This window comes from Lissotriton helveticus, chromosome 2_1 (genome assembly GCF_964261635.1).
Source record: "Lissotriton helveticus chromosome 2_1, aLisHel1.1, whole genome shotgun sequence".
NCBI classification, from domain to species: domain Eukaryota; kingdom Metazoa; phylum Chordata; class Amphibia; order Caudata; family Salamandridae; genus Lissotriton; species Lissotriton helveticus.
Window position 1 is genome coordinate 1552338503 of NC_136059.1, and position 27990 is coordinate 1552366492.

General features: G+C 40.7%; 1 protein-coding gene across 1 annotated transcript in view; it reads right to left on the bottom strand.

Annotated features, from left to right (window-relative positions):
- The window catches only part of CFAP299 (cilia and flagella associated protein 299), a 2020143-nt gene that overhangs the window by 1214156 nt on the left and 777997 nt on the right, over positions 1 to 27990 (bottom strand). Inside the window, exon 3 of the mRNA XM_078677578.1 lies at positions 15733 to 15823. Within this exon, the coding sequence (XP_078533704.1) occupies positions 15733 to 15823 (91 nt within the window). The remainder of the gene's footprint in view (positions 1 to 15732; positions 15824 to 27990) is intronic.

Here is a 27990-nt window from a genome sequence, read left to right on the forward strand (position 1 = left end):
AATAAAAACATTTAGCAGAGACACACCAATCTATCATGAAGTAACAAACGACTATGCAAGAAACAGTAATCCTGAAGCTATTGGAACAATTGACAGAACTGCATCCGGCTACTTCATAAACTTCGATGATTCCTCTGAAGGCTTCACTGAATCAAAAACATGGCCATCAACAAAAACCTTTAAAGATAAAGTTAAAGTACTTTTGAAACAACTGAAAGAAACATATCTAATTTCTCCATGGATTGAATTTTGGGTGGGTTTTGGTGCATTTATCCTCATACTTTGGCTCATCATGATACTAACATTGGGACGCTTCATTGAGGGAAAATATGCTAAAATGGACACATCAAGTCAGAAAATCAACTTGATCCTCAAACCACACACATCTTCACACGTCGAGAAAAGAGAACTTTCTTCAGTCAACTTCACAGCCAATCCTATACCGGGTGGGGTAGCATGGGACAACACTGACTACGAAATCTATGGTCCGGTTGAAATCCTGAAATATCCACACCAAATTAAGATCTCATTGAGTGACTTTGTAAAACCAAGCTCATTTGCTGATGATTGGGACTTTGAAAGTATAAATAATATGATGTCTGACTTAGTAATGTCTGCTAAATTTACCAAACATGATTATTTGCAGGGTTCGACAAATTATGATAGTATGTACTGTTATAACCACTATGGTAACCATTTTTTACATAGATCTGCACAACCTAGAAATGTTTTAAATTATAATCAATGGGAACATTGTGCAACCCCTCCAAAAGGAAGCTCAAGAACCGTTTACGACAAATATTCATACTTTTCAGGTTTTAACATAAGTAATGCTGAAACATTTTATTTCAAATTGTCAAATAAGACAGGGACAAAGACCATGATAACAAACACGAAATTGATATATTCAGACTCATTCTTTGAACAAATGAATACTTTTGGTTTTGATTATTGGGACAAAAATGTTGAATTGAAAAGTGTTTGGGGCACAAAAGAATGGCAAGTACAGGGTATAGAATCTTTGTTTAGAGCCTGCATGATCCCAGAACAAATTATATTTTTAAATGACACTGTTCAACAAACTACCTGTATTGGCCTAGCCAAAATCAAAGACTTAAATAAACCGTCTATTCCAAAACCAACAATGAACAGCAATAGCTCTACAGATGAAGAGATAGACGTAAATTATGTATTAAACCAAAACAGAACACATCCTGATTGGAAACAGTGGTTGATCTGGCCCACAGATACTAATAACTGTCAAAACAGATTCCTGAACAAAACACAGGGGTTCAAAATGACCAGGCCAGACCCTAGATATCCCCAAAGACATCACCCAGGGATAATAACCACCTACAGTGTGGGCAAATTATGCCTTCAATGGCTGCAAACTTCCACACTGGCAGAAATTAAGCAACACCTAACTTTACTTACTGATGGTGCTGACTTGCGTGATTTCATTATGGGACCGCGCAAACGGCGTCAAAAGCGTTTCATAGCAGCCTCTGTATACGCAGCATACAACGAGGCCTGGAAGGTTACTCAAATTGAGACAGCAGAAAGAATACGGGAAATTGACCGTATTAATTTGGAAAAATCACTTTCTGTAGTGGACAATGGGTTAATGACTCTGTCCTCCAGAATTTTTTCTTTGGACACCATTGTGTCTTCAGCAATCGACATATTATCGCAAGCCTTACTGTTATTACAACACGGTCAGTCCCAATTGCGTTCTATTGTACAGCTTGGCTGGACGTTACAAAATCTGCGTTCAGGCTATGTGCCTTGGCGTTTAATCAACACAACGTCACTTTTCAATATCTTTAACCTTACTGATAGACAAATCAGTATGGCCCAGAAGGGTGCTGATTATACAATCCTGAGCATTGAGAAACTCGAAAGATTACCAGTGACAATGTCAGAACGACCTGTCAGTGAATGGATAATTCATGGGATAATTAATATTCCAATATCAACCTTCAGGTTTCAATACTGCCAAAAATATATACAGGCTGGCATGTACGAAAAATTGGGAAAAGGGTACATCAAAACAACATGGAACTTGCCCTATTCACATGCATGTGTCAGTAATAAAGGACAGAAAGTGTTTCTTAGTGGCAATAATTGTGCAATGTCACTAAGCGGTACATTTCTGTGTAACGGAATTAGTTTGCATGGAGCCTGTGAAGGGAACTCAAATAACCTTTCATGTCACCAGCTAGGCGCACCTGCAACAGAGATAGAACCATTCTTTCAAAGACTCTATAATGGGAGTTACATTCTAATTGTGGACCGCAGATGCTGTAGTCTTATGCCCGGGACTCCTTATCTCGTAACTACGACTGCGAAGGTCAAGTGCTGTGGACACTCATTGTTCCCCAGCGCCTTTCCAGACAGGGAGGCAAGGGCATGGCCCAACTTGAAAATTACTTCTATTCGAATAGATACTTTAAGCAGAATGAAAACAGTGCTTCTTCAGACGCCGACAAGGCTCACGTCATCAAAAGAAACGTATGATCTCCAAGTCGCAAGGACGACTGCAGAGATACATTCATTGTTATCAACTAATTCCCCCATACATTTCGCAGAAATCCTGAATGAAATCTTAAATATTTCTGATACCAGTGGAGTCTCAAAAGTATTTAAGACAATATTTTCGATGGCATTAACACCATTCAAAGCCATACTGGGTATTTTTCCAGATTTCGTCCATTCGATTTTTGGCGGACTTCCCCTCATTTTGGGACTAATTGCAGGAATCCTATTCCTAGTCCTTATATTTCGTTATGGCAAACCATGTCACAGACAAAACACCTGCGACAAGGGAAGAAACAATCCTAGCCATTGGATACCGGGACCGGATATCAAAAATCCTGGGACTATCCCGGCTTAGAGACCTGAACATGACTTGGTTTCTATCATTTCGACCAATGTGGCAACGATGTGTTTTACCTGTATTAAGGTGCCTGCTATGCGGAGAAGAATGCGTGTTAGACACCTGTCTGACGCTACAATCGGATGCGCCAATGGATGCAGAAACATTGTTGAGTCCAACAAAGGCTCATGCTTTGTGCTGCCCTCAACGGCTACCAATCCTGATGACGGCATTCGTGGAAGCTTCACCACTACGATTAAGGGGTAGTGAAGTTCAAGATGAAAGCAGCATCGATCAGGTACGACCTTCTGTCAGCAATCCAAATCAAAACGTCAATGGAGACAATCATGCGCACGAATGCATGGTTACACCTATTTCCGAGTTAGTGGAACTCTCCCAGGAAGCTGTTGACAACTTTTTCGAGAGTCTAAATGATATGATGTTCTCACCAGAGCAGAAATAGAGACTTTTGAGCAAGCTCGTACACGGCGTTCCCTGAATTTGACCTTCAACTAGAATAGCAAAATACCATGAACAATTTTCCCTCCAGTTCACGGACAGCAATTTTTTCAGCAGCCCCAAAATATTTTTTCATATTTTTCAGGACACTATCTTCTGCTTAAAGTAAGAACTATTCTTAGAGAACTAAAAATTTCTAATTTTAAATAGCTTATAGACATTAGCTGCCCGCTGGTATGTTCATAATTATTTTATTCTGTGATGGAATGGTCTCGAACCTTTTTTCTGTATTAAGAGCCATTTCATGTGTAAATTCTCGTATACGAATTAGTGATAATGTATAGATATGCATGATTACTTTAGCATTATTCTACAGCTTGAGTGCATATATTACATATGACTGTTTTTTCCGTATCTTTGATAATTTCAAAATGCATTTATGTATTTTGGGGTGGTAAGGTATACACGATACTCTACAGTATGTTTTACTATGCATAGATTAGTAAATATGTCCATAGTTAGCGTGGAGTGGGTGTGATGTATTCCTATAGGTTCTGTATTGATCCCCCTATTCCTGACCCTATTCTGGTTAACAAACTAACAAGTTAACTAGCAGCCATCCCATGAGGCAGAAAACCCCCATGATGCAGGAACCGTTATCTGATAAAGCCACACTACGGCACAGGAACGTGTTATCTGATTAGGTCATAACGCTTGCCATCTAATTAGACAAGCGATATTCCTCCAGCCCCTGATAAGGCATACGGAGTTCTCAAAACAAATCAAACCTATGACACCTTGGGAAAAACCCTGCGGCCATTGTTTTGATTTCACCGAGAACTTCAGCAAAAGAATGTGCTAACGACCAGGTCGTATGACATCCTTATTGACGTATCTATGTCCATCCTTACGTCAATCTCGGCACCTTAAAGGTATAAATATTACCGATATTGCCCTATGCAAACACACGCGGTGGTGACGAGATCGGAGCAGCCAGACTTGCCGAAGCCCAGAGCAGAGCAGACCCCGCTGGCGCAGCCCCGCCTTCTTGACGCGCTGAGAACGAGACGCTGCTTTCTCCTGCCGAGAAATCCAGCTCCGGCGCTTCCGGGTAGCCCTCGCAGGCAGCCTGGAATATCGAGACCAGAGACGAGAGATACCATCCCTCATCCATCCTAGACTCCAGGTACAGAACTGAATAACCCCTCGCAGAGAATTCTTTAGTCAGTCACTTGGCAAAAACAAACTTAACTTAAACTGTAACTTTCTATTCCCGCCCACGTATTAGGCTTAGGTCAGGTACACGGGGTAGGCGTAGTTAGAAACACCAGTTGAGTACGATTAGTCAAATGTATATGTGTATGTAATATATTTTATTCATTTTAAACCTTCATATGGCTTAGAAACCATATCAATGTTTTTACAGTATTATTTTATACTTCTGCTTTTAATGTATGCACTTTACTTAACCATAAGTATTGCCATAATATCGATCCATTTCTCTTGTATGAGAAAAGAGACTGATCAATAAATAACATCTTTTATTTAACACGCCCGTCTCTTCCTTTTCTCTACAATCTGATGAGACTAAGAATGCACGTACTGACTAAGTAAAATAAATTGCCTTTTGTTCACACGACTCTCGAGATACACTCTTGATTAGGGGAGAGCAAAGTTGTCATGTTCTATGGTTGTCAGAAACTAAATCCCTTCTTGTCTATCCAGGGAGGTTCAATTCCTCCTTGCCTATTCGAGAAAGTTTCTAGTGAACTCTGAGCTAGCTGGCAAATCCAAAACTTTAAGTCTAATATCGACAGTAGTAGACCTAGTTAACGTCTGGTCTAGGCCTATCCTATTGAAGGTATTATTCCAATGCGCAGAGCCTATTGGGATAATAGGAACTACACTACAATATGTCCCCCCTAGGATGTCCACAGAGACCACAGTAATGGATTAATGGTGCCAACCCAGAGACAGAGAAGCACAACACAAGAATACAACCAACAACAAAAGTGGGTATATGGGGCCAACCAAGGGAATTAATGGTGCAGACCAAGGATCTCTGCAGACATCATGGTAGAGGGCTGTAGGACGACCCAGTAGCTGAGGAAAGGAAAAGAAGCCATAGTAATCAATTCAAGAGCTAAAACCTGGACACCACAGTAGCGGGCCCATGGGGCCAAGCCAGATATGTAGATGACACAAACCAAAGATGACTAGAGACACAGTTGAAGAGGGCAACAGAACTGACCCCTGGGCATAAATGGAGCAATCCAAGGATGACTAGAAACACCACATTAGTGTGTGTGTAATTAGGTCGAATTAGTACAGTAAATGGCGCCGACCAGGTATCTCTATAGACATCATAGTCAGGGGACTCACATAAATCTAAAAGAAGATGGAGGGATTCCTAGTGAGTACCAAAGGCCTCTCAGTAAGTGAACTAGTGATGTAGGGTATGGTGCAGTAAAGGGAATCCTGTGGAGGGAGTAGGAAGTTAAATTTAAGGTAAGAATAGTGATACCGGAGTTGTAGGGAGGGAGAGTGGGAAGAGGTAATAGCGGTGAAGAGGTAGAGGTTGTGGCTGTAGGCACTTTCCTGTTAGCCCTAATGGGCCCAGATAGGGGACACACCAATTTTATGTCAAAATATGAACAGTAGAAGTAATGTGCTACCAAAATATCGGTGCAAAAACATTGAGGACCAAAATATGAAGAAGCTAAGTGCATAGTGTTAAGTAGAAGTTTACTTTTCTTAACTCCCCATCCGCATACCTTGAAAATACATATATGTCATCAAGGTATACATATATATATGTGGAGTTAAGTAAACAAGACCTATACTTACTTATATAAACTTACCTTCACAATATTTTGGTAGTTGATATTTTGTCCAGGATGTTCTCAAGTCAAAATTAATATTGAATATCAACAAGTCACGTGAAGGCGCACTTATGCACCCACTGTTTTCGTCTGGTCCCCAACTGGATACCCAGAGAGGATCGATTCATTTTTTGGTATGAGCACATCACTAATGTATTGAAGAGACACTGATGGAGGAAACCTAGATGCGTAGAGACAGTGGGAACCCAATCATGTTTAGCTGCAATTTTTCTTTCTGTTTGTATCTCTTCCTTGTGTGACTTTACATCTTGTACATTTGCAATTTTTTCTGTTTGTATCTTTTATGTAACGCATGTAATCCTAAGTCCTTATGTTTTGCAACGGGTTCTTATGTAAAGCACTCTGACACCTTCGGGTAATGTTCGCGCTATATAAAATCGCATTAAATAAATAAATAAATAAAAAAAGACCTAATGCATATATCTGTTGGAGGAAAAAAGGAGAACACAACATACAAATAATACATGGAAAACATAGTCAGATAAATGGAAAGCATAGAAAAATCCTGAAAATGGAAAAAAAAAAAACTAATGGGACACCGGGGTATCCAAAGGTACAATTTAATCTCAAAACTCCCTCCTTCCTTTGCCAAGAATGGCATGCCCCACTGTCCAGAAGCCTCCATACACTGCCTCTGGATTCTGATCATTCCTTATTCTTCCCCTCCAGCTCTTGGATGCCCAAACAAACCTGAGCACCACCACTTTCTTGCTTAGTTTGCTGCATGGGCACAGGTCTCACAGGTCTCACAGGGCCTGGGGCCCACAAAGAACTTCCTATCCAAGTTGTCATCATATGCTGTACATCAGTGACTTGACTCGCTATTTTGCGTCAGGTGAAGCACAAGATCCGAGGAGTGTACAGAAGGTTAATACCCTTGTGCCTATGAACCACAGATTCTCCCTAGCCTTTGTCTATAACAAACTCAAGGCTATGATCCAATGTGTATACCGGGACCTCAACCTCATACAAGGCCTTTAAACATCTCCGCTGTGAAGCATTCAGAATAACATTTCCATCTAAGTTCAAAATAGGCGTGGTAATCAATCCCTTAAGAAGTGCAAAATCCCACTTTTGACTCACAAAATCAGGACTGGTAGAACTGTAACCTCTCAAATAGAACCTGTGAACACAGATATTCTGGAAGTATGGTGAAAAAAAAGGAAATGCAGTAGGCAGCTAGGAAAATGCAGTATGAAGCAAAGGACTCAGTATAACTACGTCCCTGACATTAGTTGGACTTACATCTAGCAGGCCTGAGGTTAAAGTTAATGTCTGTAAGCTATGCTTTACTACAGATGTGTGAAATCGTGCCAGGTCCCTCATATAAAACAATAATGAAAGTCTATATATGTTGAGCCTGTTAATATTGTATGTACGTGCAGTAAAACAGCAGTAACTGTATAACAACTATGAGGCTATGGGCTTCATGTAGTAACATATTTTCCAGCCGCAGGGCCAGCAGTTTGCACAATCACCAGCCTTTTAACCACACAATTCTAAGTCACTGTTTACAAAAGGTACATTGGATTGCCAATGGCGGTTGGCTTAAAGCCTCTGAATTACCTGTATGCACTTGTGATAATGTATCTATCCTCGACACATTGTATGTTGTTCGTATTTGTCCCAGGTTTAATACAATGCGCCACAAATATATCCGGCCTCTTTTGTTACCATTGAATTTTAGACAAGTGAGACCGACTCTATCGTTTTTACAACTTTTACTAACTCCAATGTTTGTTTTTCTTTGTCATGATTTGTATCCAGTGTTTTAAGATCAAGCTGAGACGTAACCGTCCTTTCTTTTTACGGCTCCACCTTTCTGTATTCTTTATGAGATGTATTCATGTATTGTTACTTTTATGATTTGCATTGGCAAAATCGAATGAAGTTTTGACTGACTGACTTATTCTGTGATGTGTTTATGAATAGCAATAAACACATTGCTATTCATTCCAATCCTGAAGGAGGAAGTGGTTGGAAAGTGGTGCTCCCTCCCAGGAGATTTGACGGGGCGCTTCCTCCCTTGCAATGTATGGCACTGGATTATATAAATGCTTTGAGACAGCAATTGTGATCACAAACCATTGATGACATAGCAACTCCTCAAAGGAGGTGATATTGGAATCATAAAGTGGATGCTGTCCATTGTGGATGTTGGTACACCCGGGGGCGCAGCTTGGTCAGTAAGTTTGGGAGGGTGTGAGCTTCAGATTTCCCAACAATCACGCTGGAATATAACGTAAAAACACATTATAGGACAAGCAGGACACGACAGGAGCTTAAGAAACAGTGGAAAGAGAGAGGAGTGCGGGTTGCTACGGGCACTTAACCCGTTGCGTGCTGCCGTCGGCGACGGCAGCACTACCTCGCTAGTGCTGCCGTCGGCCAACGGCCATCGCAGCCCGGCCCATTTTGCGGAAGTGCTGCACTGCCGCGAAATCGCAGCCGCGGCAAAGGGGTTAAAACACAATCGTTTTCAAACTCATCACGTTTTAAGACAGAGATGAGAAAGAGTGTGTGTGTGTTTTTGTCAGTGTGGGCATTTAAGTGAAATCCGACAGACCTGACTGAAAGCATCTGTACCCAACTATTTCCCATCGAATATATTTTTGGGGAGAGTGTAACACCCCAAACACCACCCCCTTCAAGCTACACCCCTGGGCATACCTTTACCGGTTGAAAAAAGGAAACCTACACATACACTGGACTACCCCCTCTTTACTCTTCATGGTACACGCGAGTGCTCACCGCAGGACATACCACAAAGTCTTCAGATGGAAAGAATTTTCCTTACAAAGGAAAAAATGAAAAATAATATAACTGTGACTTTTTCTAGTAACTCTAATTCAACACCTCCAATTGGTCCACAGTGCAAACAATCTCCACACCTAGGATTAGGGAAAAGATACACCACACTTAGGATTAGGGAAAAGATACATATACCAAAAAACCTACAACAATCATACTTGCCACTGGAAAGGGTCGGAAGAATTGCGAATGTGGTGAGTTGTAAATCTCAGGATAAGTGATAGGTACAAGATTACACACACGGGGACTTCAAACAATGTTTTTTGTGATACTGCCCCTAAATGTTCTTAATATGTGAAATGTATGGTAAATAAATTAACATAGCTCATTTTGGACAGAAAAAGATTTTTTGGCTCGGCAAACAGGAAGACATCAATGATGGCTGGCTTTATTGATGTTTGATGGGAGGGAAGATAATATCTAATCAGGGAACATTGTCAATTTCACCAAGTTTGAGAATGGTCTAATTAGTTATTTTTTGCATCTTACCAACTGATTGTGGGACATTCACCAGCCATTTTTTAAAACTTTACAAACTCTGTGAAATTGAATGTTTCCCTACCTCTAAAGAAGCGCACAGGTTCTGCTCTTGTTACCACCTGAAATACTGGCCTCACAGTAACTATGAAAATGAGGTCTAAACACACTCATTACCCCACTGCCAGCAGCGCGGTTTGCAACCAAAAGTAGCCCTGGCCCATTACTCTCTCTTTCCATCCATCCATTTTCTGCCTCTTTCTTTCTCTCTCCCTCTGAGCTCTCTCCATTCTCTCCTTCCTTCCACTCTCTTTCTTCAACTCATAACATAAAGGGTAAACATAATAAATTTAATGTGTTCTTGAAGATGGCCATTGTTATAGGTTTTGGCATAAAATATATCTAAAAGAAAGCCTGTAAGACCTGCATTTGTTCACAGTGGGACACACAATAAAATTCAAGAATGTATGCACCTTCTACAGAGCAGATGAAGATAAAGGGGAGAATATCAGCAGAAGCTTGACACTAATTTCATCCTGAGTTGGGCCTATTGTTTGGGCAGCCACAATTGAGTGGTCCATTCAAATTTCATCCACAAGAATCAGGGGAGAAAAAACATTTAAGTTTTGGGCCCAGTGCTCTGAACGACCATACCAAAATCCGAGGGCCCTATCCAGTCTACTAGCCTTCAATGGAACAGTAAAAGCAAATCAATTCAAAGAAGCAGTTGGCTTTCCCTATAACATCGCTCAGCCCACCTCTTCCCCTTCAAGAGGGAACAGGGCCCGAGAACCTACGATCAGGAACCTACGTAAATTTTTCAAACCAACCAGATTCGATAAACCCTCAGAAGCAACGCCCTGATCCCAGTCACTCATCAGTGGAGGCCCCTCATGAAAAACATAGGTAACCCCCTGCAATTATACTTTTAGGTTCTGGGCTGAGGGGGGAAAAAGACCACTATTAAAGAAGGTATACCCACTTGAACTGTATTTCTTCTTGTGCGCCTAAAACATGCTATTGGTTCTGATCCCCAAAGGGAATTATGATACATCTGCGATATCTTTTTACAAAACCATGCTTATTCTATTTTTCAAATGTTCTCATATTCATTAATCTCAAAGGGCACATCACATTAGAAAGTCTACAAATACATTTTAACAATTACTTCTATGTACTGCGACAAAACCTATTTATCACAATAAAGAAAATATTATTGACATTTCCATAAAAGAAAAAATACAAAGATACAAAAATACTCCCCACGCAACAATCCACTCACTCATACACACATCCAAAATCATAAACTCCCATACGTTACATGCATACCATATCCCAGCATACTACACATACACTGAACATGGATAAACAGATTTAAAAAAAAAATCTGTTTAAATGGTGCAGAGCAGGAATGTCGACGGAGAAATATCATGGGACATTCATATCGCCGCAAAAATATTGTGGGGAAGAAATATCGACAACAAAAATATAGTTGACAAGAACATCGACTGACAGGTAAGTAATATCGATTACAAGAAATATCGTTGTAATAAATATTGTTTTAAAAAATATAGTTGACAAAAATATCGATTTATTAATAATGTTATATATTTTAGTATTTTTAATGAGCATTGTTTGTCATTTTAATATATGTTATAGAATTTTACTAGTTATTAATTTATTTTAAGTTTAATTCTGTGTTTATAGTTCCGTAACTGGTTGTGGGTTTATAGAGGAATAGGGTGGGAAGTAATTTAATTATATAGATTTAAATAATAATTTATAGTAGTTAATTTTGTTTTTTTTAATTTAAATTTCGCGTTTTTAGTTCCGTAGTGGGTTGTGGGTTTATATGGAAATAGGGTGGGAAGTAATTTAATTATATAAAATGTATTGAATAATTAATGTGTTACTTCATTAATTAATAAAAGTTTAATAATTTGTTGTTAATTAATTTCAATTAGTCAATTAATAATTAATTATGTTAATTGTTTAATTAATTTTAGGTGTGTGTTGTGGTGTTTATATGTGTAAATGGTGTGAAGGGTGGTAAGTAATTCATTTTTATTGATTAATTATTAAATATTTGTAAATTAATTACCATTAATTATTAAATATTAATTGTAGATGTGTAATTAATTTAGGTGTGTGTTGTGGTGTTTATATGCGTAAATGGTGTGAAAGGTGGTAAGTAATTAATTTTTTATTGATTAATTAAAACATATTAATAAATTAATTTTCATTAATTAATTAGTAATTATTAAATGTAATTGTGGTATTAGTTTTAGGTGTGAGTTATGGATATTATAGTGTTAAATAATGTGTAATTAATTATTTTTTATTATCTTTGTTAATAATAAGATATAAAAATGTATATATTAATTATGTTAATATTGGAAATTAAATTTAATAAAAATGTTGATGGTTTTGTTTTTTATGGTTTTTTGATCCAGCTCTTTCCCTACTGTTGCACTCACTTAAGTGGGAATAGTAATTTTTACTCCTCCGCTATCCAACGCTTTCCCTACTGTTGCACTCATTGGAGTGGGAATAGTAATTTTTACCCCTCCGCTATCCAGCGCTTTCCCTACTGTTGCATTCACTGGAGTGGGAATAGTAATTTTTTAAAAAACAACAAACACACTAATTAAGTAAGGGTCTAAGGGAATGTTTTAAGACCTAACGTGGCTATACTTCCCATATAGAACAGATACTACACAATACTATCCACGGGTCTAAGCAAATAAACAGACAAGAGAGAGCCTGAAAGAGTGTGATTGATAACCTCTGCTTAACTATCAAAAGGAAAACTACTTATTGTCATAAACCTTCTGAAGTTCTATTTATAAGGACGGATTCCCATCACTCACCAGTGGTGACATGCTTCATCATCTGGCTCTCCTCCTAGCGTCACACTAGTGACACCAAGGGCTACAACCCTCTCAAAAGGAAAGGGGAGCGGGCAGATGTTTTCATCAAGAGTTATTAATTGTGCCCTCAAAATAGCGCGTTATTACTTTTTGACAGACAGTTGTTAGCAACTATTAAGTGTGGGAAGTAAGATGTGCAGTGCAAAAATGATGTAAAAAAAGTGATTTAAAATTGGGCAGTGAGAGAAAAAAACTTTTATTGATATCTCTCAGTGCTCAAATCTAAAAACAGTGCAAATGGACAGTTTTCAGCAAATAACTGTTGTGATGAATAAATGGGTCAACATGTTTCAGCAAAATGAGGAAAGAACTAATCCTCTGCCTTCTTCAGGACCACGATAGTATTGCTACTGCAAAGTGAAAATAATATAAATCTAAATATAAGTCGGTTGGAATCAATACAACCGTACCACCCTAAGTCGTAGGTGTATACCATATCCTCTGCAAGTGACGTGATGCAAATGGCACCTGTAACAAAAACATACATATATATGTCTACTCTTGAGACAGAGCCAATCCTAATCTATGAGGTTAACATCCTCTGCACATCAGAACTCTCATCATTATAAACCAAATATGTACAGTCTGTTCATAGTAGTGATGTATCTAATCACCATCCACCATATTATCATCTTAAGGTAATAAGAGATAATTAGGGTACCCTAACAGGTGTGGTCCTTTTACTTTTTCTCACAGAGCGGTGCCTCCTCATTCCTGAGCCGCAGGCAGGTGAGGTGAGGTCTTCTCCTCATGCATTACGGGTAAGCATGAGATGCTGTTTTTCAAATTGGTAATATGGTGTAGTAATAGTAATTTTTACCCATCCGCTATCTAACGCTTTCCCTACTGTTGCACTCATTAGAGTGGGAATAGTACATTTTAGGCCTTTGCTATCCAGCGCTTTCCCTACTGTTGCACTCACTGGATTGGGAATAGTAATTTTTACCCCTACGCTATCCAACTTTTTCCCTACTGCTGCACTCACTGGAGTTGGAATAGTAATTTTTACCCCTCCGCTATCCAGCTCCTTCCCTCTTGTTGCACTCACTGGCGTGGGAATAGTAATTTTTACCCCTATGCTATCCAGCGCTTTCCCTACTGTTGCACTCACTGGAGTGGGAATAGTAATTTTTACTCCTCCGCTATCCAGCACTTTCCCTACTGTTGTACTCACTGGAGTGGGAGTAGTAATTTTTACTCCTACGCTATCCAGCGTTTTCCCTACTGTTGCACTCACAGGAGTGGGAATAGTAATTTTTTCCCCCTCGCTATCCAACGTTTTAACTACTAATGTTTTTATTTTGTTATTAAATGCATGTATTATTCTTATTTAAGTAGTTTAATGTGTTAATTCAATATAGAATATGTTATTTTCTTTTAAAATATTTATGTGTTTATTTAATTTTTATATAATTTAAAAAGTTTATAAATTGAATAAAGATAATAGCTCATAAAATGTATTTAAGTAAATATATGTATATGTAATTTTTTTGTGTTTATAATTATTCAATTAAGTTTATTATAATTAGTTAAAATATATATTACATTTAATTTATTTCGTTAATAACATTAATAATATTAAAATAATGTTTTTAAAGTTATGTTATTTTTTAAAGTCGATATTTTTTACATCTATATTTTTTACATCAATATTTTTGAGTCAATATTATTGTACTTACCTGTTTAAGTATAGGGAGACGATATTTTTGTTATCGATATTTTTACATCGATATTTTTACATCGATATTTAAACTTGGAACCGTTTAAATATTGTGGGCTGGGATCACGTTTCCAAAAACGGTCAGTGAAGGACCTCACTCCTCAGTACTACCATGTGTTCAGAAATTAACTTGTTGGTAATCTACAAAACCTCTAATGGAATACAAACGTCCAGTGGGCTTTGGGAAAGACATCAGGAGACAGAACATACAGTCAGATTTGAGTTCACTCCTAATACTGTGAACTGGTTATGTCATGTTAATTTGGAATTAAGAGGTGACTAGACCCTATTCACATCCTCTACTATCTACCTGAGACAATACTATCGCTATTGACAGAAGAAGCAGTTGATTTAATCAGCAAAAAGTCCAAATTCCGGATGTATCTGGCGAATAATCGAAAGAGAAAACAGAATCTGGTGGCCTGGAAAGTCTGTGCCAGGAGCCGATGGTACTAGATATATCAACCAACGTCTGTGCCAGCAGCTGAAGGTATTGGCAACTATTGTATTTACCAAATATCAACCAACAATAACAACAACTAAACTTTTGCAGTTTACACATTTTTCTGCTTTCCTAAAGCTGCATGCTCCAGTCAAAAACGTCTCTCTTTTTCTTTTGATCTTCTATCTCCTCACATCACCAGGGGGGCGGAAAGATAACCATACCGGTGGCAAAGGGACACGGGGGAAACTGGAACGTGCAAGAACGGAGAGAAGAAGATGTAACAAATTGCAGAATGGACTGTCAAGAGCCAAACTAATTAAAGCCAATGTATACAATGCTTGACAACCCCCCCCCCCCCGGCGCTTTTTCTTCTTTCTCTTTCCCCATGTGTTCTTCACCCAGTACCATGTAAATATGCTCTTTATTTTCAATAAAAAATTACGGAAGTAAAAAAACAAAAAACAAAAAAAGCAAGCTCAGGTTTTATTCAGCTTATTTTTTTTAGTAGTTTGGTCGCACGGTGAAAAAACGTTGTGTTGTATTATTAGCACCACCGATAGACAATAGTAAATTACTGAATGGATACACATATTTACACAGTGAAGTACCTTTGTCATTTAACCTCATCACTGTGGCGCAAATTCCGCCGCAGTGCTGAGCATTCCGATCGCGGGCATGGTCATGACGGCTCCCGGCCGTCATCAGCACACGCCCTTCGTGACTCATGACGGCCGGGAGCCGTCATCAGCATCAATGAGGTTAACAGTTGTGCCTAAAATTCCGCAGCGAACAGCTATTTCCTCACATAATTGATGGTTTTCCAGTGCATTCACATTCAAAGTTATACTCAATTTTAAACATAGAGCCTTTAAAATTAAATAAATAGATAAAATAAACAGCAATCTGCCAAGCCAACACAGACCAGTGGCATGACGAAACTTGAGGGGGCCCCTTTGTAAACTACATGGAAGCCCCCATCCCCAGTCAGGAGCGCTCAGGCCAGGGGCCCCCACCCATGCACAGTGCCAGAGGGCACCCTCTGGAGCTCGGGGCCCGTTACGACGCTGACACAGATATCACCAGGCCACAACAGCCGGTCTTTGGGTACTCACAGACAATTTCCCATTGCGGTTGGCTTCTTCACGCTGGGCTAATGCGACATGGAAGTTATCCTTCAGCTCCTTCCCTACACTTGCCAGGACCCTATGAAAACAGAAGAACAGTTCAAGTTATTCAAACTTTGCACCCGCACGCATACAATTATCGCTACTGCATGTTGTATACTGTTTGCACCGTTAACTGTCAATCATAACTCACAATATATTACAAGACCCCTGCCCTCACTTTTAGTAGGCACATATCTCATTACTATTTTAAAAATATGAAAATCTTACAAAAAATATGTTACATGCATTGCCTGTCGTTCTTAGCGATCCAAACTCATAAAATATGGGGAAATGTGATCATGAGTGCAATGGGGCTGGGTCAGTGAGAGTGGGCGGGGTCAGATCCTCGACTAAAAAGAGAGAAATATTCTGTAACCATTTTTGGGGCATGTCACCTAAATATGACGTACATACCTAAAATGAAAAGTCAATGCTAATTAGACTACTCTCTGGGAAAATCTTTGTTCTGCGTGGAAAGCTCAGCTGGTTAATGCGATCCTGTCAGATCAAGGGTGTAACACAAGCCCCTGTGGCGCAGAAGGGCCCCCAATTTTTCAGGCCCCCCTTTCAGCCCAAGGCCTATGAATATCAGTGACATATGGGTGACTAAGGGGCCCCTCTTCATATTCTGCAGGAGGGCCTGCTAATTTTGCATTATGCCAATGATTCAGATGTATTGTATTATAATTGCATTTATATAGCACTTCCTACCCCATACGAGGCATCGAAGCTCTTTCTCGGCGAGTAGCACGCTACTCCGGGACCCATAAAGGATTAGTGTTGAATAGGTATAGTGAAATATGAAAGTATTTAAAGTGGTGGATAGGTTAGTCAGTTATTTGGATGCGGAAGGATAGAAGAGGAAAAAAGGTTTGTATTTATATAGTGCTTGTTACCCCTGATGGGGTGTTGTAGCACCTTTCATTTGGGGTGGGGGGGGGGAGGCAGTAGCACGCTACTCCGTAAACCCATAAAGGATTAGTGGTGAATTTGTAAGGTGAAATATGAAAGTAGTTTGAGTGGTGGATAATAGTCAGTTATTTGAAGTGAGAAGGATAGCGGAGGGATAGAAGGGGGAGAAAGGTTTGCATTCATATAGCGCTTGTTACCCCTGAAGGGGTGTTGTAGCGCTTTTCTGGCAAATAGCACGCTACTCCAGAACCCATAAAGGATTAGTGTTGAAAATTAGTACAGTGAAATATGAAGTAATTTCAGTGGTGGATATGTTATTCAGTTATTTGGATAAAGAAGGGTAGCGGCAGGATAGAAGAGGGACAGAGGTTTGTATTTATATAGAGCTTGCTACCCCTGAAGGGGTTTAAAGCACTTTTTTTGGTGAGTAGCACGCTACTCTGGAACCCATAAGGATTAGTGTTTAATTAGTATAGGGAAATATGAAAGTAATTTGAGTGGTGGATATGTTAGTCAGTTATTTGGATTGAGAAGGGTTGGGGAGGGGTAGAAAAGGGAAAAGGTTTGGATTTATATAGCGCTTGTAACCCTCATGGGGTGTTGAGGCGCTTTATTGGCGAGTAGCACGCTACTCCGGAACCCTTCAATGATTAGTGTTGAAAATTAGTATAGTGAAATATGAAAGTAGTTTGAGTGGTGGATGTGTTATTCAGTTGGATAGAGAAAGGTAGAGGAGGAATTGAAGAGGGAAAAAGGTTTGCATTTATATAATGCTTGCTTACCTCTGAAGTGTTGAAGCAATTTTTGGGTGAGTAGCATGCTACTCTGGGACCCATAAAGGATTGGTGGTGAATTAATATAGTGGAATATAAAATTTGAGAAGTGAACATGTTAGTCTGATATTTTGATTGAAAAGGATAGGGGAGGGATAGGAGAGTGAAGGATTTTTGTTTTTTGTTTTTTGAGGTCATAGCAGTAGGAGGAAGCTTTTGGATGAGTAAAAAGAGGTTGTGGAGGGGAAGAGTCAGAGGGAAGAGTTTAGAAAGGTTTGTTTTAGGGGATCAGTATAGTAAAAGAGGTGTCAGATGATGCAAGAAGGGTAGAGTAATGGAAAGTCTAGAAAGGGTTATTTTGGGGATCATAGTAGTGTTATGGGGTTTTGGATAAATGAGAGAGTGGGCGTAGAGGATATATTGATAGATGTATAGGGTGGGAAATAGGGTAGCGCATTGGAAAGAGTAGTAGAAAGAAGTTTGAGATGAGTCAGAAAGTTGGGTTAGAAGATATATTGAGAGAAGTATAGGGTGAGAAATAGGGTAGTGCATTGGATATGCTGAATTAGAAGAACGTGATAAATATATAGATCCGTAAGTACATTGAAAGTATATAGATGCATAAAGGCGGTAGGTATATGTAGATTAAAGATATTCATAGAGGCACAGGATGAGAAATAGGGTAGTGCATTGGATATGCTTTTCAGGAGGAAAGTAACAAACACACAGATCCAAGTACGTGGAAGGTACATAGATGCACAATGGAAGAAGTACATGTTGACCAAAGCTGCACCAGATAAACTCCGGTTTTCAAGTGTTATTGTACTTTATTTAAAATATGTTTTTTTAAACATAATTATTCATGTTTATACAAAGCAATACACAAAGATAGGTACATATCTATAGTACAAATAAATGATTATATACAGAGGGGTATGCTGTAAATTTCTGTTTGCTTATGGTGCTTATGTGGGGAAGAGCCAATTCTTGAGTAGTTTTCTGAAGATAAGGTGCTGTCCGTGGATCTTATGTTGGGGAGCAAAGAGTTCCATAGTTTGGCTGTTGGAACAGAGAAGGATGTGCCACTTATGTTTTTTTTCTTGTATCTTGGGATTTCGAGGCTGTTGCAAGGATTTCTGCTCATACACAGAACTGTGCACAGAGACCTAGCACATTAGTGATTACTGGTGTACCAGAAACTCACCTCAATACCTAGAAACCCCAACCAGCTAACAATCAGTGTCTCATTAGCTCTTCGTCCTATAGCAAAGTAACCTATGATTAGACAACCTAGAACATGCAACTTATGACCATCTCAGGAATGGTGGGAAGCGAGAACACTCTTTTGTTATACTCTCATACCAGTCCACAACAGGAGTAAATAAGAGACACAGTAAGGTTAAAATATTTATTTTAACGACGTGATCTCATGCGCAGTATCTTAGCCAACATAAGCAGACATATGAATAAAAATAATATGGTCAGCATGGTTACAACTTCATAAAATACAAAAGGAGGAATCATATTACAATGATAGTGCAAACAGGTGATATAGCGCCTAGTTTTAACACCCTCCCTATATAGGAACTATGTATTATAAAACTATAGAAGGTCTCTTGAGCTTGTTTTGGGGGACCCCATTAACTGTCAGCTCAGTAAGTGTAAATTCCATCTGGATCGGCTAGTCTCTCTGTATCCCTGGAATCTTCCAAGTGTGTGAAATTATGGCAAGTGTGCTATGATAAAGGCGCCGGAATCCTACTCGGCTTGCAGCTGCCAAAATGTTGTGTCTAGAATGTGTTACACGGACATGCCGATAAACAGGCTCTCATGTTATGATAACCTTGACGGCTCAGCACTCACTGTACAGACTGGGGGCACGATGTATGTCTAGAGAGCTCAAAAAACAAACCCTTTCTCATGTATAGACCTTCATGAAAGCTAGCTTTGCAAAAACAGCTAAGCAGTGTTGTGTGCAAAAAGCAGCAAAGGTAAAATGGCGTTTAAACTTCTAATAAGCCATGCTAACTTAACATGCACACAAAAAGGGGCCCATAAACCATACTACAAGGCGAGGTGCCATTTTAGAGCGGAGGTTCCTTTGTTGAATATGTTTGGTGATTTTATTGCTGATGAAGTGTGGTCCCATTCCATGTATTGCTTTGTGGGTGATACAAAGCAGCTTGAACGTGGATCTTCTGGCAACCGGTAACCAATGCAGGGCTTTCAAGGCAGGTGAGATGTAGTCTCGCGGTTTGATAGGCAAAATTAGTCTGGCAGCCGAGTACTGAATCCATTGTATTCTTTACAAGGTCGTTAAAGGTGATCCGTGGTAGAGGCTATTGTCGTAATCGAGTTTGGACAGAACAAGGGAGATGGTAGCTTGGACCTTGTGTGGAAATCCCAAATGAGGCAAAATTTGTCACAGCGTTTTTATAGTGACAAAGCTTGATGTTGCTAGTTTGTCCACTTGGGCATTCATCGGTAGCTCGGAGTCCATGGTCATTTCGAGGTTTCTTACTTTTTTCGATACTTTAGGTGGTAATTCCAGTTCATCAGGCCAGGCGGCAAGCGGGTCATAATGTTTCCAATCGCCACACATGAATATTTCCGTTTTGGAAGCATTCAATTTGAGGTGGCTCCAAGTCATCCACTGATCCACGTCTCTGAGACAACTGAAAATTGGGGAGTTTCCAATGTCTTTAGGGCATTCCAGTTGAAGGAGTATTTTTGTGTCATCTGCATAGTTATATCACGTGAAGTGAAATTGATTGATCAGTACTGGTACTGACTTCATATAGATGTTGAAAAGCATGGGCGAGATGATAGAGCCTTGCGGGACCCCTGCTTTTGTGGACTATGGTTTGGATGAGAAATGTGGGGTATGGATGACATTAGTTCTGTTTCGAAGGTAGGAAGTGATCCAGTCTCGAGCCTGTGTGCCTAACAGGAAGATCACTGATTTGGATCTTGGTAGACAAACTGGGAAATATTAACACGTATATTTATAGTGCCATGAAGTCACAGCCTGTATCAGGAAGCACTGTGAATATGTAAATCAATAGTTTAACAAATTAATTGCACACAGTATATAATAGACTGCTGGAGCCTTAAAAAATGAGTTACACATAGTAGAAGAGAGGCTATCCCGAAATATGAAAACTGCTTCAGTGTTTAGGTGCTTACAGTGCTTTCGCAAGTTATCTTTTTAGTAATATCAATCAGACTCTAGCTAGTGCAAACCTGATTTTTTATAGGTGTATACCAAAATGACACATTCCATAAGTGGTTACTTGCAAAATGAATAACTATGTGTTACCACGAAGCTTAAAATGGCGCCATCAATGAAAGCCTGTACTGGCTCCCAAGCAGCCGTTAGATCTGCTGGTTAGCCAGTTGCACAAATTTGCATTTCTTTCAGATAGCAGCCATCGTGTAGAGAAGGCTTGTCTTTAGCTGCCCGTCCAGAACGGTACAGGAGACCCCTCTTTCCCTTTCTGCCTGGGGAAACCCAAGGGCACAGTAACTATTTGCAAAAAGTATGAGAAAGGTTTTGGTAAAATAAAATAAAAAGCTTGAGAATGTAATTCCCAATAGATCCCGCTCACTTCAACCTCTTGTACAGCTTCTTTCAGACGAAGAACCTCTCATGAACAAGAACGAGTTTGTGTCACCTAAATGCAACAATATTGCATCTCAACCAGTAGTCTAACTCCAATATTAACCTGAAGATAATATATTTTACATAGAGCAAAAGCTCACGGTTCATCCTAGAGCATGAATGGACTAGAACAAAATGGACCATTGCCTGGAAGACCGCCTAGCCTGTTCTACAGTTTCCGCACATACAGCAAACAATTTCAGTTTGTCAAAAAGTACAGATTAAGGTCCGTTTTATCACATCCCGATCAGGGCCGGTCTGGCTGTAACAGGCATCAGGTGTTTCCCTGGGAAGCTGGAAGGGTGAGGGCCGGTTTGCAGGAGCGGGGGCCGGTTTTCTTATTGGAGGCCGGTTTTGCAGCAATGCTGCTATATCGGCCCCCAGTTACAAAAGCAGCAAGCAAGCGTTTCCAGCCTCCCATGGCCAGGCAGGGGCTGATCCGAGAAAACTGACAGGCTGCTTTGGCTTCTCACACAAACCAGACTTGTCTTCATTCCTGTGATACTGTGGTACTGATAATGAGACCAGACCTAAATTCTGGTTACTGCACAAACAGGAGTTTAGAGACTAGTCAACAACGCAGTCATAACCACACCTTCACATCCCTAGCACAATGTTCCCAGGGTAAATATCAGCAGGTGTCACCTGCTGAAATTTACCAGGGGAACATATGGGGAAAACAATTACATTCATATGTAATTCCCCATTTTCCGAGCTTCAGCTCCAAATATGAGGCATTTTCTGCCTTTAGTATATACCTCAGCCTGAGCTATGAGTATTTACCTGGGGCGGTAAATACCTAACCCCATTCTAGCTGACGCAGAATCATTGGGATGTTCAACCTGAATATCGTGTGGGAAATAGTGATGTGCCAAAATATCAAGGATTGAATTATCGACGAGTTAAGGATATATATGCTCCTCAATTATATAAATTCAGTATGTTTAGTTAAGAATAGTGAATCTTTACTCAGCTATAAGCACTTACCTTCTTGATGATTTGCTTCTAGATATTTAGGCCTCAATATTTTGACCCCACATTATATTTCCCGTGTTCTTTTGGTATATAATTGTCTGATGATATGTTAGGTAATCTCATTTGTAAAGCGCAATGGTTACTCCAACGGAATGTCCCCGCGCTAAGATTCCACACTTCAACGGCGACCGGTGCAGACCACCTAACAAAAAAGATATTACAATTGTCTAAAAAAACAAGTTTTAAGTTTCTTCCAGAGATTGTTGTGGATTGGTCCTGCCTTAGCTCGACATGGAACGAGTTCCACACTTTTGATCGCTTGATAGCTGAAGGAGCAACCTCCCATGCATGTTCTGGTTATCCTAGGGACTATAGCCACTGGAGCGTCCAACGTTCTCAAACAGGGATTAGGAAGGTATGGTTTGATCAGTGGGTTTAGGTTACGGGGGTCCCTCAAATTCATAATCATGTGTCAGAAGCAAAGTGCTTTAAAAGAGATTCTTTCCCCCATTTGGAGCCAGTGTAGGGATGTTAAGGAGCATTCTAGACACAGCATTCTGATCACATTGGAGAGGTCTCATAGTGCCTTGGGTAGCTCACAGGTACAGCACATTGCAGTAGTCCAACCTGGACACCATTAAAGCTTGGACCACTGTATTTTTGGCAGTGTCCGGGAGTAATCCCAGGATCTTACCAAGCATCTTTAGGACGCCAAAACAGACCCCTACAAGGTTGACTATCTGATGATCAAAAGTGAGATTATTGTCAAACCAAATTCCTAGGTTTTCGATTTTAGTTATGGGGCGTTGGGATAGGTCCCAGCACATCTGGCTGCCATACGGTGGATCAGATAGAGGGCTGTGGATTGGTGGTCTTGACAAACGTCAGTTTCACAGTTTCTAAATGACATTTACCAGTCAAACCATTTCCCTGCATGAAAATATTACGTGAAAAAGCATAGGTGCAAAAAAAAAAAAGAAATTGAACAAAACCCTACAATTGGAATTGTGAAGGACTGATTGAGTTCTAATTCATTGACTTAGTTTCACAGGTAGACCAAGGCCGAAGGCTTGACTGAAGATTAAGCAGATTGGCAGACAGGGAAAGGCACTACTTGACTGCCTACGACCACAGCGTTTAAGCGCTTTGCAGAACACGCTCTCCGCCTTTCCTTCAATTTTCTAGAGGAATGGCCTCTTCCTCCCAAATCATTAGGGACACTGTTTCAAAGTGCTGACTGCTTGTGTGACCGCCTAATGCATTCTGGGTGTTATAGCCTTGCTTATTACATTCACGCATCTGAAAAGGGTGATTTGTAAGTGAACAGGTCAGGACTGGAGACAGTGGCCATACTTATGTGGAGTGAGTTTGTCACCTTAAATTTCAATCAAATAGAGGCTAAAAGTCCCGAATTGTTTTCCAATGAAACCATTAGTCAATCCATATGTTTGATTTACTGATGCCACTTTTGGAGCAGGTAATATAGGGTGCAGGCCTTTTTTGTTTTTTGGCTGAAGTTGCAAAAAAATCGGCATAAATGAATGCAGTGTTCCTGGAACTCAAAACAACCCAGCAGGAAGAGATGTGTGATAAAACCAAAGCACATCAAAGATGCACCAGAATTGGACTTCAAACAACGACGTAGTCAACAGAGCTTACAGTGGGGGGGTTGTTGGTTTCTCGTGTGGTTTTAAAATCAAAGTTTGCTTCCTAACTTTCCATTGCTAAAATAGCGCTACTGAGAACAATCGCCATGTGAATCTGTAGCACATGGTGCACAGCACCAAGGGTGACCGCACTAACGTTACTGGTTTCGGTGGTTAGAAAAAATATAAAACATCGGAATGTGTTGTCTCCACCACAACGTTCACACATTATTCTACATTTAAAATACAAATATAAAATTATTTTACTTTAACATTTAACTTACAAATATTTTATTTATTTTTTAAACTTTAATATATTTCTCAAAAGTTCCCTGTACTTTACCATAGGGAGGTCTCTGTACAGTTTGCACGGGGCTTTCCCAAGTGTGCAGAACATAAAAGGCAGTTGTAGTCACTACTAGTGGTGACTTTACAGTTGTTTTTGACTTTTGACTAATTCCCCCCCCCCCCCTTTTATTGACATGCAATCCTACACTTTAGAGTAACTTTACACTAGTCAATGTTGAAAAGTCAAAAGTGGTAAAGTTATTCTAATCATTTTTATCTGCTTCTGTCTATTAATCATTGCAGCGCTTATCTTTTATACAAGAATCACAATGGTTCGATAAATACTGAAACAACTCTTTGTATATTTCTTGTGCACCTTTCTGCATATGCACGAGTGACTGAGTGAAGAGGTTCTAGAGCTGCTACCACAATTCCTTGGGGAGTCAGGGATGTCATGTTCTGAGGTTGCCCAAACCATACCTTACTAGGTTTAGGGGTGCATATGGCGGCACTGTGAGCTTGCTGGTCTATATGTCAACATATCCTGAGGGGGTGCATAGAATCAGTCTGGCACCAACCCAGCGTTTATGTTGTCCAACAAATGAATATTTTCTACTGAGAAAGTGGAAACTGTACAACATTGCCTACTATTGGTTGGCTTTATTGACTCTCTAATTTGCTTGTTTCTAATTCGATGGCTTGTCTTCCACATCTTCTATTTGTCCTTCCCCTGGAGCATAGTCTCTTTAACATCCTTTTGATCGGCCAAGCCGCGTTTAAGGAATTACGGGGCATATTACCAACAACTAGCGATAATTATCGCTATGTTGGCTTAGCGGCAATATTTTTATCGCCGGGCTGCGGCGATTTTTATCACTTAGGAACCTTGCTATTATCAAGGTTTATCTACTAAGCGATAAAAATCGTCCGAAATGCATGAATATCGCTGAAAAGTCCGCGATATTCATGCATTACCGAGCTAATGCTCTTAGCCATGTTATCCACCTACCATTGGATAACATGGCTAAGAACTGCTCAGGGGCAGGTGTTAGCTTTTGGAGATATTCGCGCTTAGCGCGAATATCTCCAAAAGTTGGTAATAGGAGATAGCGATGTTAGCGACTGTTTCCAGTTGCTAACATCTTGGCACGAGCACTTTGCATGTCATTAGTGATAAATTTCACTGACATGCAAAGCGGGGCCCAAGATGGTCGCTATCTCCTACTAACTGTCGCTAACTGTTGTTAGCGACAGCTAGGTAATAGGGAGATAATTTTATCTCCGCTTTCTTGGCTTTTAAAGCCAAGAAAGCGGAGATAAACCCCCTTGATAATATGCCCCTACTTTTTTTCTTTTCCATTCACCACACCTTGATAGTGCATGTGTTTTCTTGCTCTCTTGTGTGCTGCTTCCTCCCCTCAAATACCTGTCCCCAGTGCTTTCCTTTCAACCAACCCTCACTCAGAGCTTTGTTGCTCCCCCCTACTCCTTGTGGTTCTTTAAATCAAAAAATGTAAATGTACATTTTTAGAAAGGAGTGGTAGCTGCCATTTGCTGCCAGGTTGCTCCACATTCCAAAGAGAGCTTTAGCATGCCTCCATTGCGCCCTTGACCCCACCCACCACCCTTTCCTTGACCCTTCCTCTCCAAACCTGTTCCTCCGTTGATCCCCCACCCTTCATAATTCTTTAAATAATATGTTTTCATTTTGATTTTTGTGAGGGCCAGAAGCGGTCATTTACTGCTAGGTCTTTCCACCTGCCAAAACATTATTTTGCACAAATAAAAATGTTATTTGTTTTTACTTACCAATCCAAGTGGTGTCCGCTATAGTGGATCAGTAAATATAATACGAATGCCACCCATTTCATTTTTTAGACACACACAAGTGTGATGACATACGCCTGTGCATATGTCATCATGCCTGCACATGCATTCGGAATCAGAGGCCATGTCATCATGCCTTTTTTTCATTTTTGTTTTGCTTTTGCTGCACATCACAGGGCTTTGGGACATCTCCTGCCCCTTTAGCTCATGCTGGCTGGGTACTGCTTTCTCCCTTTGGCTTGGTTTTTCCATCTTTCTCTTCCCCCTTCTTATTCTTTCTCTTTTGTATGTTGTTCACTCTGGGTCTGATGACAAACTGTTTTTTCCCCAGTTTTATACAGCGCAAACTCAACATGAAGTTATTGGAGCACTTTACAAGAGCATCAGTTACATTACACAAGGACACTTTTTTGGGGCACAGGGAGATTAAGTGATTGCCCTGAATAACCTGCAACCACACGCTGAAATTAAGCCCCTGGAGGTGACACATCTTATGTTCTGCCCTAGTGCAGCTGCCTGTACACTTCCCCCTATTATATTAAGGATTACATGGTGTGAGTATGAAGATGTTAGCTGTCCTGCGACAAAACAAGAGACAGCTATGGAAAGAGAAAGACAAAGTCATGAAGCAAGATGCACTAAGAGGAGATAGCAAAATACAAACCGACAGAGGAGGGAAAGATGAGAGACAGAAGCATGAAGAGGAAGAAATTTGCAGTGAAAGGAAAGCTCAAGAAGCAGACTGAGTAGGAGACAAAGGAATGGGAAAAGTAGGAGGAAGAGAAAAGGAAGAAAATGAAGCAATAAAAGATACAAGCATTGGCAAAGCCAATAAATCTGGTGTTAGCCCCCAGCTTTTTTTGCGCTGTCAATGCTTATTTTATTCAGCCTGTTTTGATGCAAAATGTTATTGTTGAGGAACCCACTGGGCTCTCATCAATCTTAAAAAAAAAGCATTGGCTAAAAGCAAAAAATATTTCTGGGTCTCAAAAAGCACACATTGCAATAGTCGCCCCTGGCATTTATAGAACCTAATTTGAGTGTGTATATGACCTTTGAGAAAGAGCAGAATGAGATCACTGATTGGGAAGTTAGCCAATGGCTGAACTGCCCAATGATGAATGCTTTAGCTGGCAGAAGAAAAATGTGAATGACACAATAACAGATCAATGGTTGACCGTTTAAGAAAGTATATTATACATATAATTTTAGGAAAATCAAAAGCTCTCAGTTAACACCAAACCTAACAAGCATTGGAAATGCAATAGGCCTCGGATTTATTTGAGTCAGAGCTAATGGCATTTGTTGGACAGGCCACATGAAGGGCTCGCTCCCTCCCCGCAGGACAGGGCCCGGGCCACCGTCAGCACCATTGCCCGGCCCAGCCGCCATCTTGGACACGGCACCACGCGGCCGTGCGGCCTCAGCCCGACCCCAACCCTGGGCCTGGCCAGGCCCCGACATCCCGGCACCACCCTCCACCCAGGAGGTGAACGGCCCACTTGGCAGGTCAATGGGAGTACGAAGTGTCGATGGCTCTCCCCCGCCAGGTGCCGAGCACCCCCAGCCTCCTCGGGCGCTGGCTCCACCCCCCTGCTGGGTGTCTGGACTCCCTCATCCCAGACCTCCCGACCTCCAAGAGCGAGGGTCCGGACATCAAAGGGCGCCAGACCTATAACTGAGGCAGCCCCAGGACAGGAAGGCAGTTGTATCCTGGAGTCGAGAGACACCGCGACAAACTCATCCTTGACGGACTGTTGGCGCTGCCACAGCCCTGCCTTGTGAACTATTGTCCTGCCTGCTGGCGCTGCCGCGGCCCTCTGCAACCTTCATCCTCGTGGGACCTGCTGGCGCTGCCGCGGCCCTCTGCAACCTTCATCCTCGTGGGACCTGCTGGCGCTGCCGCGGCCCGTTGCAACCTGCATTCTCGTGGGACCTGCTGGCGCTGCCGCGGCCCGTTGTAACCTTCATCCTCGTTGGGACCTGCTGGCGCTGCCGCGGCCCGTGCCACCTACGACCTCTTCGGGACCTGCCGGCGCTGCCGCGGTCTGACCCATCCGAACACCGAGCTCGAGGATTGTGAGCTATCACCGTTACACACCCGTACCCGTGGGTACCAAGA